General features: G+C 43.3%; 1 protein-coding gene across 2 annotated transcripts; it reads left to right on the forward strand.

Moving 5' to 3' along the window:
- Positions 1-209: 209 nt before the first annotated feature.
- On the forward strand, positions 210-17,902 carry LOC114600488 (inner centromere protein B-like). 2 transcript variants are annotated; one of them, XM_077932320.1, is made up of 19 exons: positions 210-742; positions 978-1,118; positions 2,178-2,291; positions 3,292-4,013; positions 4,582-4,630; positions 5,889-5,922; positions 6,905-7,022; positions 7,456-7,546; positions 8,607-8,733; positions 8,822-8,956; positions 9,634-9,645; positions 9,967-10,076; positions 11,039-11,159; positions 11,922-12,020; positions 12,896-12,981; positions 13,237-13,318; positions 13,942-14,046; positions 16,545-16,719; positions 17,569-17,902. In XM_077932320.1, exons 1-19 carry the CDS (start codon positions 738-740, stop codon positions 17,781-17,783), a joined length of 2,541 nt encoding a protein of 846 aa, XP_077788446.1. In that variant the 5' UTR covers positions 210-737; the 3' UTR covers positions 17,784-17,902. The 2 variants fall into 2 exon arrangements, with proteins under 2 accessions (XP_077788446.1, XP_077788454.1); XM_077932328.1 differs by having other exon boundaries at positions 210-608.
- The last annotated feature ends 1,232 nt before the right edge of the window (positions 17,903-19,134 follow it).

Genomic DNA, 19,134 nt, shown 5'->3' on the forward strand with positions numbered 1-19,134 from the left:
TACTATTTTTAAAAATCTGAGTTCGGGGCTTGACAGACTAGGAAAGAGCCCGTCTCCCTGTTCATCTCGGTCCGGCTGATGTTCAAAGGGGTGGGGATGCAACGTCCTCTTTAAAATTTAACTTACAAAGGCTGCAGCCAATAGGCGTCGTCTATCCGTATAACCCGCCCTCTCTGCGCGTGAGCCGCGATGTAGCTGCGCGGCAGAAGGGGTGAGAAGGCGCGCGAGGGGGCGGGCGCTCGCTTCGAACGCCGAGGCGCGCGCGGGCGGAGGGCGTTCTGCTGTGTTGTTTTTAAGAATTCAGGCACTTAACCGTGCAAGTCTTAGGTGTGCTCCCTGCAGGGTGCAGGGTTTTCAGTTTGCCTCTTCCTGGGCAACCGACGGAGAACTTAAGTTAAAGGAGAACTTAAATTTGTTTCCTTGGATTTGCTAATCCAAGGAATTGAACAGGTTTTGAGCATTTTCCTCTAGCTTTGCTCGACTCCTTTATCTTGGGAGGGAGGGAGCGGCTTGCGCTCATCCTCTTTTCCCTTCCTTATATTAACCAGGAAGCTCTCTCCCCATTCAGCCCCCTGGCAAGCAGCAAAGGAGTTAAACAATTTGCAAACGTAATGGCGCTTAATCTAACTATTCTAAAAACAAAACCTAATCAGGCTAGTTGAAAGTAACCGTTCCTAACCGTATTGAATTACCTGGGCAGCGTTCGCTTCCTAGTTTCTCCCTGTTACTGATTTTGCATGATGTAAGTTGTTTAACATTACATATGTATAAGTTGATGGTTACTCTTCATTTGTCTTGCTGGTTTGTTAGCTTTCTCGCTCAACTTCAGTTTCCGTAGTAGACTCAGACAAGCACATTTGTAAGAAAATTGTAAGAAAATTGGTTGGCTGTCAATATTATCTGCTGCTAGGAGGAAATCACTATGCAATCAAATGCAGAATGCAATGATTAATGTATTTTTCTCCTGTTTTAACCAGTGCCATGGCAGAGGCAGGAGGCCCCACTCATCTTCTAGATGTTTGTAGTCGGAAGTTCACAGAATTCTTGTTCAATGCTGAACATAAATGCTTGGTGTGGTTGCGGGAAATCGAGGACGAAGCCCTGAAGATGTTTGATAGGTAGGCTTAGGCTTTGACCCTTGAATCCCAGGCATCTTATAAAAGAGGAATATGACTTTTTCCACCAGTGCCATAATTTCTGCACTATGCTTAAGAGATTTAAAAAAATGCAGAGTACCAGTCTGATGGAAATCAAGGCTGTCTCTCTGGCATGTGGGTTTTGTTTTTGTTTTTTGCTTTATTCTGCTCCTGGCATAAGTTGGGTATTTGCATCAGAAGTTTAGGACTGACTGAGGGGCTTTTCTGCATGTGGATTCAGTGGCTGTCGCTGTGATAAATACCATATTTTTCGCTCTATAAAACACACTTTTTCCCTCCTAAAAAGTAAAGGGAAATGTGTGTGCATCTTATGGAGCGAATGCAGGCTGTGCAGCTATCCCAGAAGCCAGAACAGCAAGAGGGATCGCTGTGCTCCCTCTCGCTGTTCTAGCTTCTGGCTTAGCCACGCTCTGTCCCTTCCCCCACCCTCCGGAAAAGCCCGCAAGAGCCACGCTCCCTTTAAAGAGCCGCACAGAGTGTGTGTGCGTCTCGGGGGCTTTTCCCCAAGGAGGGAGAAGGGCAACCCGTCAGTGACGGGCTACCCTTGTTCCTCCTCGGGGAAAAGCCCGCAAGCGCCACACACACGCTCCACGTGGCTCGTGAAAGGGAGTGCTGAGCAGAGCCTGGGATGCATTCAGACTCTGCTCAGCGTTCCCTTTAAAGAATATTTTTTTCTTGCATTCCCCCTCTAAAAACTAGGTGCGTCTTATGGAGCGAAAAATACGGTACATATGAATATATTGTTCTTTTGCTATCAACTGGCTGGTATTGCAACATGTTCTGGCCTGCTAGAATGGCAGTATAATAGTTAAGATTTTCTTCTGAAACAGGGACCAGCGTATGGTATTGAATCCAACTATACTTTGCTGAGGCTAGACTAGACCTATTGGGAGCAATGGATTAGTAATGTCCATTAATTTCAGTGGGTTTCCTCTGAATATGCCAAACATTGAATGCAACTTGCAATCTTTATTTTTGATTTTGGTTCAGTTCAATTATTCAGTAGATTGTTTTTAATAGCAACTTCAGTGCTGAGCCTGAGCTGATGCCCAGAACGCCTTCTCAAAAGAAGTATCGGAAGAAGAAACGATCTTCAACTTTTAAGGATGAATATAAGGAACTAACTAGAAAAAGGTATTGCAGTCAGAGGTCACAGAGATATAATATTTTTAGATGTTCATCTATGTGTATTTAAAACAGCTATATCAATTCTGTACTTGCCTAGGACTGAATTATAACTTGCTAAATTGGTTGTTCCCAGGTTTTGCTGATATCATGTTCCTCTCTCTGTTTCTAGATTATACTTGTCAGCCAGCACCATACAGTGCTTAAATCAAGCCTTAGTTTTACCCTGCGCTGGGCACCTAATAAGGACAATGACTATTCAGTGGAGTAACCTATTGTTACAAAAGCCCAGTGCCTGCCCCTCTCTCTGCCAAGCAGTGGCAAGAGCGCATGGGGCCACAGGCACACATGCAAGGTCTGTGTCCCTTTGGAGAATGGAAGACATGGCAGACACTGACATGCTTTAAGAAATAGGGTTTATTTGCCTATTTACACCTTCAGCCTGCATAGAGGGAATCTAGATCGTACAGCATGGCCCACGGCATTGCAGGCTACCTTTCGTCCCCTTCTCTAAGATGGACCTCAGCCTTACTTCCTCCTCCTTCTGCCCAGAAGCCCCTGTTTCAAAACTCCCCTTTCCTGGCCCCTCAAACACACAGTTACCCTGGCAACCATTGTGACATCTGACTCCCCAGACCAAAGGATCCTTCTGTGGCCCCTCAACACCTTTTTGTAATGCTAGCAGGTCTCCTCTTCTCCCAGCCAGCCAGGCTGGTTTGCATAAGCCAGCCCAGGAATTCATTTGCAGCTTGCATTCTCCCTTCATACCGCAAATAACCAAAATCCTAGCATTCATTAATTTCTAGGTTTATCCTGTCTATAACACTACAAAGAAAATGGAGGGATTTGGTGTGGTCACACTCAATTATAGTGGAAAAAAGCTCTGTGGAATATCTGAAATTTGTATCCCAGTATCTGGTGCCACCCTGTGGCTTAACACAGAATAAACATTTTTTTTAGATTTAAATTTTTTTTAACAATAAGTTTATTTGCTTGTTTCTCTTTTAAGACTGTCTAGAAGACGAAGCAGTGTAAAGATAGTACCTTCTCAGTGTCTGTCCCCATGTGAAGAGAAACTGAAAAAAATTGATGTGGGGATGGCAAGATCCATGTCTGGTTTTGCAGCCTGCTCTGTTGCTAAACCAACTTCAGAAGTACAGTGTGACAAGTTGACTATGTATCCAGCAGGCGGTGGAGCACTTGGTACTGACTGTAGCCAAAATAGTGAATTATCAGGAAAACTGAATGAGGAGATGAATGGAGACCCTGAAATCATCACTGTGGGTTCTAGTGGCTGTTCAGTTGCTAGGCCTGGGGCTACAGAGGCTGCAGGTGTAGCAAATAGCTCTGCGCTGGTGCTGACAGACACAACTGATCCGGGAAACGCAGAAAAAGATGCAGTCGGATCAATGCGTACATCCACTCCAAACACATCTTTGAATGAAAAAGCAATGTGTGAAAGTGAAGACTTTCCTGCCCAAGAACTAGTTACTAATATGGTGCCCGAGGGAGAGTTTTCCCGAGGGTTAAAGAACAACACTGGAACTTCTGCAGACTCTCAGTCAGGCCACCTCCCTCCAAATAGACCTCGCAAGAGCAGGCGGGTGTCACTCGCGGAGAAATACTCACTAGCCAACAAAAGGAAAAGCATGATTCGGAAATCCATCCACAAGAGCGTTGCTCAGAAGAAAGCAGTTTGGGACTCCTCATCTACCTCTAGCCAAGTAAGCTGTAAGTAAAGACAATTCTGTTCACTTCTGGGATGTAAGGCTCTACAAGCTGTCAATATGTAGCTTTAAGTTTGTGATATATGGGAAAGAAATTGGCATCTCCAATATGCTGCTTATATAGAAAGTGTGAGGTCACTTCCTAATTGGAGGGCCTTCAAAACTTGATATCTCACCCTGGTACACGCAGTGTAATTGCCTTCTTTTTGCAGGCTAGGAACTACTCTGAAAGTACACTGGTATTCCTTAATAGTTCACGCCTCACATCTCCCCTTAACTAACACTGATTTAATAAAACCTGTGGCATACTATGCTCTTTGTCATGCACAGTGAAAGTGCTGAATGAAGACAAGTAGCAAATGGGCTGGTATGTTAATTCTGTCCATGTGTACGTGCATACACCAGAGAGACACACACATACACCCTTCACTGTAGCAGAACTTGTTGATATGTTTAAAGTTCTGCCTCTTAGACTGACAGAGTTGCTAATGGGAGGGAGAGAAGCAAACCACACTTTTACCCTTCAAGCATTTGTTCAACTAATGGTTTTCTTTAACTTCTTTATTCTCCAGGCCACAATTCCATTGATATATTCATGGATGATGAAACCAGCAAACCTAGGTGAGCAAGCTTTGGCAAACAGACAGAAATCAAAGCCCTTTGGAAGATTCTGCTATAACTTTAACTTTAAATTTTTTAAAAAAGTTTTTTTTAAAAAATTCTGACCAGTGCCATTATAAAGGTTGCTAAAATGGAAATAAGAGAAATATGTTTTCCTTTTAATTCCTTTTAAATGTTAACATTATAGCATAGTGATGTGTTAGCACTTATCTCTTTCATTATAAAAAAATACCAAACCCAAAATCACCCCTACCTGGAAAATTGTCTTAGTGGCAGTTAAAACAAAACAAACAAACAGGGTCATAAAATGGCACCTATTACAAGTGTTTTGCTAATGTGTGTTGAGCATCAGACACCCTACCCACAGCATCTATGTCATGCCCTCTTGTGTGGATGGATCCTAGTGGAATGTACACTGAAGAAAAATACTCATAATGTGGAAAATGAGTTGCGGTTCTGTCTGTAGTTTACAGTGGAAGAGCAAAGACTGGGAGTAGCCTCAGTCTCAAGGCTCTGTTGCACTTTGGTTCTTGACTAAGGTCACAAGTGGCAGAGGGTGCATTTGGCCCTAATTGACAAGAAAGCCCTAGTTGTCTGGCCTATACTCCTTGCCTTTCCAGATTTATGTGGCGATCTGCTCCTTAGCTCTGGAATATACTGGTAAAATGTCCCCAGGGTATAAAGAGGTTCATTGCATACATATGTGTTGTGATATATGCTTAAATGGTGCTTATTTAACACTTTGGATGTCTTTCTGGCACACTTGACTAAAGGATTGGTCATTGCTCCCTTGGCAGATCTGAGGCTCCTAATAAACCTATAGCTTAAAGTCATTTTACGTCAGGACTGGGGAACCTGTGGGCCTCCTAATGTCATTGCAACATCAATTGCAACCAGCATTGCCAGTGGTCAAGGATGATGGGAGCCAGAGTCCAACAACATGTGGAGGTCTACAAGCTCTCCATTCCTGTTTTCTACTGTCCACTTTAAGACCAGTGGCTCTGCAAAAAGTCTTTACCTTTCCTTGGAGTCTTATGTTCAGTTTAAACTTCTGAAGTTGCACCCTGAAGGGCATAAAAAAAGTAAACTGCTAGACCTGGGGACACAATATGCTGTTCTTTCAGCTTTGTTTTATCAGAAGATTCAACTTCTGTTCAATTGTTCTTTGGAAGTGCCTTAAGGTTTTAATCTGCTCATGCAGCCATTGTTTTGATCTCTGTTGGGATGGGTAACGCTTTGTCAAAATGCCTCTCCTTAGGCCTTTTTTGGCACAGAATGCTGAAACCAGTGAGGTAAGGTATTGATAAGCTATCCACTGGGTTACACTTGGTGAATTGCCTTCTCTTTCTTTGCACCTGCTTTAGTTCAGGTCACTTTCCCTCATAATCTTGTACGAATCTGTCGGTTGGATCAGAGGACCGGTCAGTTAGTTCTGTCAGGATGGCTAGTGATAGATGCTCTGTGTTAAAGGGCATCCAAACAAAACTTGGAGACTTGTGCAAAATGCAGAGGAAAACTAAGTGTTGTATCTGTTGAGTAGAGAAGTAAATTAGGGCCTTAGATGTGAGCCTCTTGGAGGTTCCGAGTCTTAACACGTGTGTGGTCTTGGGAAGAAGTTTTTATTTGCCACCAGCCACTTTTCTAAGCCAGGTAGTCCCAACCTACATGACCACACTGAACCCTTTGCCCAGATATTTTAGCTTTTATGTGGAGGAAGGCTTTGTTTAGGCGAGCAATTGAATAAGCATGCCTTCTCTCCTTACTCCCCCATGACACCACTGCCTGTAGTGCTAGTCTAAGAAAGTTTTATTTGATCTCCTAATAGTATAAACTGATCCCAAGACTCCTGCTTCTGGTGTTTGAATATTTCCTTGACTTTGGTTGGGTTCCCTCACTGGGTGCTATATAGCTGCTTTCTTGGAAATAGTCTTTTAATATTTCTCTCTCTTTCATCTTTCTTCGTGAAAAATGGCATGTGCTTATTTTACTGTTTGTGTGAGTTGCTCTGGTTTCGGTGTTCCATTGTGCCAGAAGCTGCTTAGTCATGCTGGCCACATGACCTGGAAAAAACCTGTCTGCGGACCATCGCCGGCTCCCTTGGCCTGTAAAGCGAGATGAGCACCACAACCCCAGAGTCATTCGTGACTGGATTTAGCTGTCAGGGGTCCTTTACCTTTTAATAAAAGTTATGCATGTGCTTCATCTAGGATTCAGCTTGCTCAACCTTGTGGAAGGACTGTCGCTCTAGTGTTAAAACATTATTTTTTCCTTTAGGTTTTGAACACACTACAAAATATGACTTGTGCTCTGGGTGCACCTAGTCTGAATATTTGTTGCACTCTGCAAAGTCCAGTTCCGCTTGAGGTGCAGCAAGGGGAATCATGCAATAAAGGTAAACAGCTTCATGCAATCAAAGCTGCCTGCGCAGCATAGAACTTTGTGAAACAAATAAAGGTAGAATTTGCCATCAACCCACTATAGCGTCGTTATGCATCATTTCCTTTTTATTTTAAAAAATCTATTTTTGTTTCTTTAGAATTTTAATTATATGGGTTGTGTTTCCAAGTTTAGAATAAAGGGGAACTGTCATATAAGTTAAACTGCATAAATGCTTAGCATCTTGTCCTTCCAATGGAAAGGATTGAGGCACAAGAGACCTGAATCTTGGCATACTGTTACTATGCCTAGGGTAGCATTGTCTAGAGTACACGTTGCGCCCATGGTACGATTTCCACCTAACCTTAGCTGCCATCAGTTGAGGGTGGCTTTTGTGATACTGTTTCAGGAAAATACCCTTCATTGAACTAATTGTGCCTTCTCCACAGAAACAGCTGAAACTAAAATTACTGAAACCCAGGTTTGTGGAGCTGACTATTCAGCCCAGAACTGTCCCCGTGAGCAATTGCAGAATATACGGTATGTTTTCTTTTGAGAGCATAATCTGCTGTGGCCTCTCTTTTTTCTTTTCAGCTTTGATTTAATCCACCTCAGTTTCCAGTCAATGCAGTTACCAAAAGTTGTTTCAGGTAGAAAGAGTTCTCCTGGAAGGTATCATGATGCCTTGTGTTAGGGATTGGTTACACAAATATATCTGATGAAAGCTTATCTTTGTTCTGGGAGATGAGTTCCAGTGAGCCAGATTCTTCTCTCTTTTCTTATCCCCCCCACCCCATCCCTCCACTCAGTGGGTCACCGGTGGCAGTTGGGTGGACTTAGAAATAGTATGCAGTCCATTATCTTTACTGGTAAAAGCTCCATAATGAACATCTCCTAGTATAACAGATCAGAGGAAATTTGGATATATGGGTAAGCTTAATACATGTACATGTACATTGACTCAGAATTAGAAGTGTCAGGCAAAATTGGCTATCATGAAACCATGTGGCATAACAGTATACAGTCGTACCTTGGATCCCGAATGCCTTGGTACTTGGATGTTTTGGCTCCTGAACACTGAAAATCCAGAAGTGAGTGTTCCAGTTTGTGAATGTTCTTTGGAACCCAAACGCCTGAGGGGCTTCCGCAGCTTCCAGTTGGCTGCAGGAGCTTCCTGCAGCCAATCAGAAGCCATGCTTTGGTTTCCGAACGTTTTGGAAGTTGGAACGGATTTCTGGAACGGATTCTGTTTTACTTCCAAGAACAACTGTATATTCTTGAACATGTTACTATATCAAGGTGTTATTTTACTCTAATCTGAAGAGTCCGAAATTTTGGATTCAAAAATATATAGAAGGTTTTTTGTTTCTTGTGCTTGCTAGGTTTTTGTTTTGTTTTTGTGGTTTCCTCTGTAATCCCTCTCCCCCTCCCCTGTTTTTTTTGAGCTTCACTGGAGAGCTTATAGGGCACCTTGACCTCTATGAGTAAGAGGCCCAAAACCTTTTGATCATGCTGAATCGTTGGGAGTCTTCAGATCTCTGACAGCAAGGATAATTTATGTAATTGGGATTGCTATGTATACACTTAATGCTCTTTTCAGGAGCCAGAGTTATAAACAAGCAATGGATGAACTGCCTGCTGCCCAGCACACACAGGATGAAGGCACTTCTCTTCCTAGTCACAAACCCACATCTCCTGCAAACAAGCCCTTATCTGGCCCAGGCAAGGTAAGTAAACGCCAAGGACAACATAATGGCCCTTTTCTGATGCCACAGCACCGGCCAGCTACTAAGAACATCCATACTCTTCCAACAGATCGCACGGCCTTTCAAAAACTTCTTCCAGACAATACAGAAGAGCCAGCTACTCAAATCCCCAGGGTCTGCAGGCCACAATAGTGTCATGAAAAATCTCATCAAACGTGGCACCCCCAGTAAGCCTACCTCCAAGGTAAGTGTCAAGGATGCTGCTCAAGTTAAAAGTCTGCTACACACTGAGCTCCTGGCAGCTGCAGTTACCTTGCGTAGCAGGGCTAAGGGACCTCTGCATGAGACCTTGCAGAACTGCTGCCAGCTGGATTGGGTTTGGTGAACTAATAGTGTGGGCTTATGCAAGGTTAGGACTTTGTAAGTGGCCTCGTGGGAAATTTCCAGCGCATACCAGCAAGAGAAGTTTCTTCCTCCACTTGTGCATGTTGGTTCGATCGGTCTGCCTTACTCTTGGGGAAACCAATTTGGGAGGTCACCGGTCAGACCAAGCCATCATCTTCTGCCCTTTGTCCTATCTGAAGCATGGCTGAAGTCTCTTCAAAATTAAGCTTGTTGGACTTCCCAGCTTTGGTTTGGTTTAATTTAATTCCCATTCCTGCTGTGGAACTTGGGATCTTTGATAGCTTTAAGGCAGCAAATTGGGATTTATTTGCCTCATCTCTCCTCTGTTATTACTGATAAGGTAAAGAGGTTATTTGCTGGGCCCCGGGGCCATTTTGCATCTTCTCACAAGCCTTTCCTTTACTAAGGCAGAAGGAACTGCTATTGAATCACTCTAATGAACTGGTTAGTTAGCATTTAGACTTGGAAACTAAGTAACTTGTCTTTCTTTTCCTTTTCATATTCATCCTACCAAAGGGAGAGTTTGTTGTAAGTAACTATTTTTCTCATTTTGTGGCCTGGGAATTGTTTTTTAAAAAAAGACTTAACTGCCCTAAATGCGCTACCCATTTTAGCTGCATATGGATCTTTTTGGAAGGTTTTGGTGTTTTACGTACCTAAGTACTGCTACACGTACTCATCTGGCTTTAACTCGTGGTAGTGAGGTTGGAGAAAACATTGTTTTTCTTGGTTAGTGGGTCAATTAATACTACTACTACTACTACTACTACTACTACTACTAATAATAATAATAATAATAATAAATGGTTGCCACAACCGGAAGTAGTCTAAACTTTCTACACATCATAGGAAAAGGAGCGACAGCGTCTTGAGAGTTTGCGGAAAAAGCAAGAAGCTGAGCAGCAGAGGAAGCAGAAAGTTGAGGAAGAAAAAAAGCGGCGACTAGAAGAGATCAGGCTGTAGGTAGCTGTTCACCCTCAGTCCCGTTTGGATAACTGTGGGCCAGTCACCTAGATAAGTCCAGCCTGCAGTCTAAACTAGGCATGGCAGGCCATTTATACAAATTACACCACCTTTCCCAAGCCTGGCATATGATGTCCTTCATGGGGAAGTTCATGTTGCAGCTAAAAGGATGAAGGCAACTCAGGAGTGCACTCTCAGCGAGGACCTGATTCTTCCTTTGCATCGCCAGCTTGAATGCAAGCTAGGGAAGAATTAGCAGCCTGGTGGCACCAGGTGATGGGCAGGCGGACCATAGGTGGCCTGTGGGGGGAGGTCATGCCAAAGGAAGAGAGAACTCTCTTCAAATATGGCAGGACGTACTGGTGTAAACTCTTCATAGCACTGAAAATATATTTCATCTATATTTGTTGGGGTGGGGGGAACTGTCAATCACTTGAGATCGCTATGTCGTCAGATGAACCATTTTTCCTTGGTGGTACAGCATGCTAACAAAGGAAAATTGAAGTCAAGCAAGGCTTGCTGCGTTTTTGAATTATGTTGGAAGCTGCCCAGAGTGGCTGGGGCAATCCAGTCAGATGGGCAGGATATAAGTAAATAATAATAATAGTAATAGTAATAATAATAAAATTACCACTAATCAACTGGTTCAAGCCCTGCTTTCTACAAGGATTGGCAGCACTACCAAGTTCCCCATGGGGAGCTCTGTACTGCAGCCACTTCTAGCGGGCTGAATGGCCATGATAGCAAGCCTTCCTTGCTAATGAACAATTGGGAGTGCATGTTAAGGTTCCCTGTGGCGCGTTCCCTGCCTGCCCCATACCTGATACCACATGTCAGGTATGGGCCTGGTGGACGTGGTTTGGGGGAAGCAGCATTGCTTGCCAAATTGGGGCTTTGTGCCAGGCCTAAGGTTCTCCACCCTCTACTATAAACACACCTGTTTCTCTGTATCTCACAGAAAGCGGGAAGAACGGCTAAGAAAGACCCTGCAAGCTCGAGAACGGGTGGAGCAGATGGGGGAAGAAAAGAGAAGAAGAATGGAGCAGAAGTTATCTCAACATGAAGAAAGGAGCGAGAAGGTGGGAGATGGTCCCATTTTCTTCCTAGCCTTTTAATGACAGTGGTCAGAGCATGTAAGCGGATTCCTATTGGTATGTTGTGTCATCCATTCTGAGAGATGTGGTTTTGTTTTATTAAATAGGCTACCAATCCCAACGTTAATTCTTTGTATACAGTATATGTAATCCAGGGGTCACTAATGTGGTATCCTCCAGATGTTGCTGGAATACAGCTCCCATTATCTCTGACTATTGGCCATGCTGACTGAGGCTGATGGGAGTTGTAGTCCAACAATATCCAGAAAGCACCACATTGGCTACTCTTGGTTTGGCCTCTTAACAAGAGCTGAAGAACTTTCGCCCAGATGTTGCTGGACTCTGACTCACATCAGCCCCAGCCTGTGTGACCCAAGGTAATGATGATGGGAGTCCAAGAACATATGGAGGGCACTTGGTTCCCTAGCCTTGCTCCTGGCAATCCTGTGAGGCCAGGGAGGCTGAGAGGCTACAACTAGCTCAAGGTCACCTCATGAGATACACCCAGTGGGGATTTGAATCTGGGTCTCTTCAGTTCTGGTCTGGCACTGACTACAGGATCGCACTTGGTACTTGGCACTGAGATCATAAACTCAAATCTGTACTTCACAGGCATGTAGGGTTGACAATTCTTAACTGGATTCTGTTCTCTCCCCCCCCCCCCCCAGATACTATATGAATTGTTATTCAGTATGGTCTTGAGGTCTGAAATATGAAAACTAAAATACGAAAGGATCTTTCACACAGGTGCGGGAAGAGAAAGTAGCAGAGGAAAAGACCAAGAAAAGAATATCTACTAAGAAAATGGGGGAAGCAGAAGCGCGAAAACAGAAGGTGCTTCAGATGGTGAGCACTGTATTGAATGTCAAGTGAAAGGGTGTACAGAAGAGAATGAAACTGAGGCGGAGGATTAAGCCCTGCATGCCGGAGACTGAAATAGTCAAACTCCTGAGCAACGTCTTATTGTAATCCTGAAAAGTGCATTTGCCGTTGCCTGAAGTATCAAACCCTTGGAAAGAGGAAGATGCATTTAAATCTCCGCTTACCTGTTGGTTCCTATTAACAAAGCCAGGCCATAAGGAGTTGTCAGAAGGGGTGAGGAGTGAGCAAAATATGGAGGGACTCTTGGTGGTGAGAATATGTAGGTTTTTAAAACCTACCCCAATGTCTTTGCATCTAGCTTCCTAGCATTCATGTGGGTAAGAGGTAATACCATTGCCACACACCCTCAGAGATATTAAATGCAAAATCCTCTAGCTCAGGCATTACCTTCTGTATCTCCTGGGGAGCCATGAAAAAAGCACCCGTCCCACTGTGGTTTTTGTTGCACGTATGGGTGAGAATTGAGAAGTATTGTCTGAACTGCTTGGTTTGTTTCTAAGGCATTCTGCTTGGCTATTTAGTTTTTTAATAAACGTTGTTACAATAAAACCTCTCTTAATACAATTCCTGTTGTGTACATAAGGAGCAGTTAAATATAATGGGGCAGAGTTCTCTTCGTTGTACTACAGCAGCCTTTCTCAACATTGGGTCCCCAGATGTTGTTGAACTACAACTCCCATCATCCCTAGCTAGCAAGGCCACAGCTCAGGGATGATGGGAGTTGTAGTCCAACAACATCTGGGGACCCAAGGTTGAAACACTTCACTACAGGGATTTGGCATTTCCCTGCCTGCTCTTCGTGTTTGTGGTGGGTGCTGATTCTGTACTCCTTGTTTCAGGAAGAAGGGCACAAAAATCGAGAGTGGAAGACCGTTGGAGAAATTAAGAAAATGCTGGAGCACAATTGCACAAAACAGGGGAAAGGGTGAGGACTTTGCTTCCTCAGTTACAAGGTTGGATGACCCTAGGAACACTTGATGGAATAGTGTAGATGCAATTCTGATGACTTCCCAAAATTGTGTGTAAAAGGGCCAGTTCTAAAACCATATGGCTTTCTTTGGGGTAATATATGCATTCTGTAATTAAGGGAAACTGCTTAAAGCTGCAGGCCTAACACACACTTGCTAGTAATCCAGTCATAAGTAAGCATGTTTATGTATGCTCTCCTTTCACTTTTTAGACACCATGGACAGCATGATAAAGAGAAATTGGTGAGACCCCAGGAGCTAGCAGTAGTTACAGAAGAGGAAGAAAATCTGAAGGTACGCCAAGGAATTGGAAAGCCAGGATTTGAAGTGGGGGTGGGCATATAAAGCCCCACTTGCCAGCAGCTATGTAAACAAATCCCTCTAATTTTAGCAGATGCATTTTCAAAATGCAGGACATCAACTTGTCCCTTGTACTGCTGATGGGAACTGCTTGAATTGAGCATTTACTTGTCTGACACCATTTAAATTCTGTAAAGTGCTGTGTTAATCTTGTGCAGCTATGTTCCCACCATACTGAACCAGACTGTAAGTTTGTGCACATTTTTTGCACGATATGCTCTACAAGAGAACTGAGTTTACACTTATATTTGTTCTTCAGGGAATGGGATGGGTGTCTGGGGAGTCACCCAGGGGAAAGGTAGCAATCATAATTATGCTTCACTGATGATGGGGGAGCAGGTGGGAAGAGTTAACGGACTTATTAGTGGAGCATCTTAATGGATTTTTCTGAAAATAAACTTGTTTTTTGAAGACCCTTTGCATCTTTACAAAAAATAGCTGCTGGTGTCTTCTAGTGAAGAGGCTACCCAACTAAATTTCAATGCAGTCTGGCTGAAGTGAATGGAATCCAAGACCATTGTAGAATGGTCAGCTAATAAATCTGATCTTGCCAATAGGATGAACAGAATTCTACCCGCCTAGACGAGCTGCAGCAAGAAAAGAAAGCTGTGCAGGTGGACACAGTTCCTGCTGCTAATAAATGGTTGAATATAACTGCCCAGGTAAGCGATAGATAGTTGAGGCCTGTGGTCAGATACTTGGGCTTTGAATTGGAAAGTGACTCGGATGTCCGTTGGTATTTCACAAACTTGTGATACCTTTTCAGTAACTGAAATTAAAAGCAGTCCTCCATTTTATGCTCGGAGATATATTCACTCTGCCTATGCCCTGAGCAGTGGGCAGACGCAGTCCAAAATTGCCTTCTGTTGCCCCTCCCTTCCCTTTGCCTGTTAAGTAAGCACTTGGGGATGGGGCAGTGTCTGTTTCTGCAGTTCCCCTCACTTGCTGGCTATAGAGCAAGCAGTTGTCCTGCAGTTGTCCTTGCTGTGTGGTGTACCTCAAAGCATCAGTGGGGCCTACACTGTGATTAAAGCAGATCAAGAACAGCCAGGTGGTATATTGCTGAATGTTAAATGCCTCCAACTTGGGGACCTTTTATTTCTCTTCTTCCCTCACCCTACCAACACCTTCTAGCACAGCCGCTTGGCAATCACTGGCATAGGGTTTTGAGTGAGTTTTGTGACCCAGATGCTGCATTAAGCATTTCCTGAGGCTGTACACTTCCTTCCTCTTTGAAGGAGACAAGGCATCAAAAATAACACTCTTTTGAATACATATTGGAAGAAACCTACAGCTGTTTTTGAATTCTAACGGTGCTGCAGTTCTAACAAATGAGCACAAGGGGGCATGAGAATATGATAAACTAAGCTCTTTGACTGCTGTTATCAAAGAAGACTGGGAAGACTGGCTGTAAAGGGCAGCCCCTCCATGGCTGTTGCCAGTGCTTTTTTCTGGGGGGACACATACCCCTAACCTTTTGTGAATCTTTGTACTTTTGTCCATTTACTGTATTTATTTTTCCCAATTTGAACTATAAAATGGTGATTTTCTTGAGTCAAAATGAGAGAACCCCTAAACATTTTTTAAGGAAAAAAGTACCAGCTGTAGCACCACCATAGGAAGGACTTAGAAGAAGCAGTACTTCTTAATACTGAGGGGGTTACTTTGGAGCAATGGTGTCTCGCACCCTACACACACACTTACCGGTATGCTATTCCATTTAGCCTGGCAGCAACCAGAATGAGGGAGGTGAAGCTTCATAATCCCCCATGTTGCCTTGTGAGTATCTGGTCTGCAGCTCCAATAACTCACAAAAGCGCAGGAGAAGGATTGATTACTAGAAGCCAGCAAATATGCAGTTCAGCATTGTTCTGGTTAGACCTGGAGTTATTTTCTTTCAGCCAGTTAAGGAGGAAGCTGTGAGCGCTATATATAGCAATGCCCTTGTGTGTCTATGAAGTCCTAGACTTCGTGGTGTTTCAAAGTGTCAGCATGTTGGAACAAGCTCAGTTCTGATGTATAATGTAACTGGCTGCTTTTGCATTATGTACATTCATGTATTCATTCTTGAAGTAGCCACTCCCTAGTGGCATATTGTGATAGACAAACTGGAACTACTAATCTCAGGCCTTAATTTTTAGGAACTTACATAGCTGGTGCCTTTTAGTACTGTGGCGCAGTCACCAGCATCTCCCTAGCTATTTATCTTTTGGAGTGTACCACCAATGGCTCAGGCCTGCAATAGCTCAAGGACCGCCTCTCCCTTTATAGACCAACCTGGCCTCTGCAATCATCATCTGAGGCCCAGTGTGGTGTAGTGGTTAAGAGCGGTAGACTCGTAATCTGGGGAACCGGGTTCGCATCTCTCCGCTCTTCCACATGCAGCTGCTGGGTGACCTTGGGCTAGTCCCACGTCTCTGAAGTCTCTCAGCCTCACTCACCTCACAGAGTGTTTGTTGTGGGGGAAGAAGGGAAAGGAGATTGTTAGCCGCTTTGAGACTCCTTAGGGTAGTGATAAAGCGGGATATCAAATCCCAAACTCTTCTTCTCTTCTCTTTTTTTGTGTGCCTCCTCTGCAAGAGGTCTGGAGGGTGGCAACACAAGAACAGGCCTTTTCTGTAGTGGCTCCCTGCTTGCGGAATGCTTCCTCCAGGGAAGCTCACCTGGCTCTGTCATTATATATCTTTAGGTTCCAGACAAAAATGTTTCTCTTCAACAAGGCCTTGGGCTGGTTAATATTCTATGGCCTTTTAAATGTATTTGGGATGGGTGTTTTTGTTTTGTTTTGCTTTGCTTCTAACTATTTATTTGTGATTGTAATCTGTCTTTTTATCTTGTGAACCCCCTTGAGATCTTTGGATAAAGGGCAGTATATAAATTTAATAAACAATAATAATATACACACATTACAGAAAATAAAATAAAAAACTTCAAGCACATTAGAGCATCCATCTTCCACATTAAATATTCTAGGTATGGTAATCATAAGCTTTCCATAGTGATTAATGATCCCAGAGGACATACCCACAGTGTCATTTGAGGTGCTTGCATAATAAGAAACTTTAAAAGGCACCGGTCGAAACATTGGAACTGGAAGATGTATAGCCAAAGAGCCCTGTTGGCAAATTGCTGCACCTGTAACATTAACCAATCCATTCAGGTCTCGTCTTTATTACAGAAATCTGCTGCCCGCTCTAGTCAAATGAGCCCCCAAGGTCTGAAAGGTACCAAGTCCCTCAAAGTCAACCACAATGACTATGGAATGGACTTGAATAGCGATGACTCCACGGATGACGAAAGCGAGCCCAGGAAACCCATCCCTGCGTGGGCCACTGGTAAGAGTGAGTTTTCAGTGGCCACAAAATGGTATCACTGAAATTACAGGGTTCTTGCTTCAGATTCTGACGGTCCTCTAGGTTTTTGCTGGATCTGCCCTAATACATAAATACATAAACAAATCTCTCAGAGCTCAGTTCTGCTACAAGACCCTGATGGTAACACAAGAGCCTCTACAAAACCTTACGGAGAGAGCAAAGTCAATGTAGGCTTCATTGCTCTCTATGAGATGCTCTTTCTGATGGTTGGTGGAAGGACCCTGAGTGAGATGCAAAAAAAGGGAAGATCTCCTGGGGTGAGAGACTGGGAGAAGAAAGGCAAGCCCCAGGTGAGAGCTGGGAGAGTCCCCCGCTTTCTGTGTGTGGCAAGGGTTAAGAACTACCTTTGGGAGAGGACTCTGCACTTTCTTCTTTCTTCCTCTTGTTTTTGTTTTTATTTAGTTTCTTGTATTGTGAAAAAGCTTTAATAAAATCTTACCGGGGTGGGGGGGGGTGGGGGTGGATTCATCGTGTAGCCAACTGGCCCAGCTTGAAATATAATTTCTGTTCTACAGGCCTGCCTCTATTTGGTCATCTGACAAACTTGCTTTTTAATTCCTTTGGGGTTTTTTTGAATCAAAATGATAAGTCTGCTTGTGTGGTGGAGACTATTGGATAATTACAGTGGGGTATTCCGTATGTAGGCCGAGCCATACCTAGATCCGGTGAGTGCTGCAGCTGAATTGAGCTGCTGGCTAGAGTCCACTCATAGATTGGGTTTCACATTTTTCCCCCTACGTAGAAGTGCTTCAAGTGGAGATGTGTTGCTACTTGAAGGATTACTCACAGAATAACTGCTTGTTTCCTCAGGTCTTCAGCTTAATGAAGCTGTTACATACCAATACTACAACCCTCCAGACATCAACAAGTTCTTTGGAGTAATCTTAAGTCCTAAACTAGAAGCTATCTTCTACAAAAGTAAGCCAAGGTATTTCAAGCGCACAAGTTCAGCTGTTTGGCAGTCTCCACCTCTTCCAGGTACCAAAGCAGCATTGCGTGCCTCTAACAGTATGAAGAAGCACTGAAGCTGTGTAGAACCACTTATGGCGCTCAGCTGTTTTTTGTCTGTCATGTCTATGTAAAATGCATCTGTAAGGTATTTTAATGTTTTATATCTTGTGCAATAAAGGTTTAAATGCTGAAACTGTCAATAACTTTTTTTTAAAAAACACCAAATAACCAGGGCAATTTTGCTTTGCTTATTTTGGATGCAGGTGTTTACCGAATCTTCCAACTAAGATGAAGAAAGAGGTTGTAGTAGACTTCAATACTGCTAGGTTTATCTCTTCCCATTGTGCCTTCAGGTCCCAATACACTGTTTATAACTGTTTCTTACTTCACACCAGCACAAATGGTTCTTCCAAGCTAATGGTGAGAGAGAAAGAGGGCAGTTGAAAAAACAAACTGACAGTAGGAATAACTGAACAAGTAAACAAATTGGCAAGAATGATGTGAACTAAATTCTTGCTCAGTATGAACCAAATGGATCATTGCCAGACGAAACTATATTAATACTTTATGGGACTTCCTCTGCCTTTCTAAAAAAAAGTGAGTTTGGTCTTATGTAAGTGCTACCAGCCTTTAGTTTTAGCACACAGTTCCCAAATGTTATCCTCTCAGATTTTCAGTAGCTTGGGGACAAGCCTTTTTTACCTGCCCAGATCAGAACGCAGATTCACTTCTTCAGAAAGTTAGATTTCAGTGTGACATACAAAGGTTACATGCATTTGCAGTCAAGTAAATAAAAGACAAATATTTTGATGACTATCCTAGAAAGGCAGTAAAACCAAGGGATGTTACAGCTCACATGGTTATTTCTGAAATTTTGAGGAGGAAATGTGTCATCTTGACAAAGGCAGTATATAAACTCACTTTTCATGGCTCCATCTAATGGGAGTATTGCAGTGACCTTGGCTTTATTTACATGGAGGTAGCTAGCTTTAGGGTTTTAAAGTGATAATTGCAACAAATGTTTTTTTTTTTTCTTATTTGAAACTGCCTCTGGGGACTGCTGTATCAAGAAGTAATGCCCTTGTCTTGGTAGCAAAGAATATCCGACATGAGGATGCCAAGGCCGTTTCCTTGGAAGAGACAAGCCCAGAGCTGTCCTAGCAGGCGTGTTCAGTTTCAATGTCCAAAACAGCAATTAGGCACAGAAGGTAGCTAAACACAATTTGTGTTGCTAGGCAAACCTTGATGAAAAGTTGTGAATCCAGACTAATATCATATTACTGGTCATGCTATAAAAGTGAGCCTTGAGATTAATCAATCAGTTGGTAGCTACTGTATTTTTCGCTCCATAAGAGGCATCTGACCATAAGACGCACCTAGTTTTTAGAGGGGGAATGCAAGAAAAAAAAATTCTTTAAAGGGAGC

Source organism: Podarcis muralis, chromosome 1, assembly GCF_964188315.1.
Source record: "Podarcis muralis chromosome 1, rPodMur119.hap1.1, whole genome shotgun sequence".
Taxonomy (NCBI): Eukaryota; Metazoa; Chordata; class Lepidosauria; order Squamata; family Lacertidae; genus Podarcis; species Podarcis muralis.

Excerpts from the sequence above, each read along its gene's own strand:
- LOC114600488 (XM_077932320.1), top strand. Across the intron at positions 11,160-11,921 it reads ATGAAGAAAGGAGCGAGAAG|GTGCGGGAAGAGAAAGTAGC; the intron begins GTGGGAGATGGT and ends TCTTTCACACAG. Across the intron at positions 16,720-17,568 it reads CATCCCTGCGTGGGCCACTG|GTCTTCAGCTTAATGAAGCT; the intron begins GTAAGAGTGAGT and ends TTGTTTCCTCAG.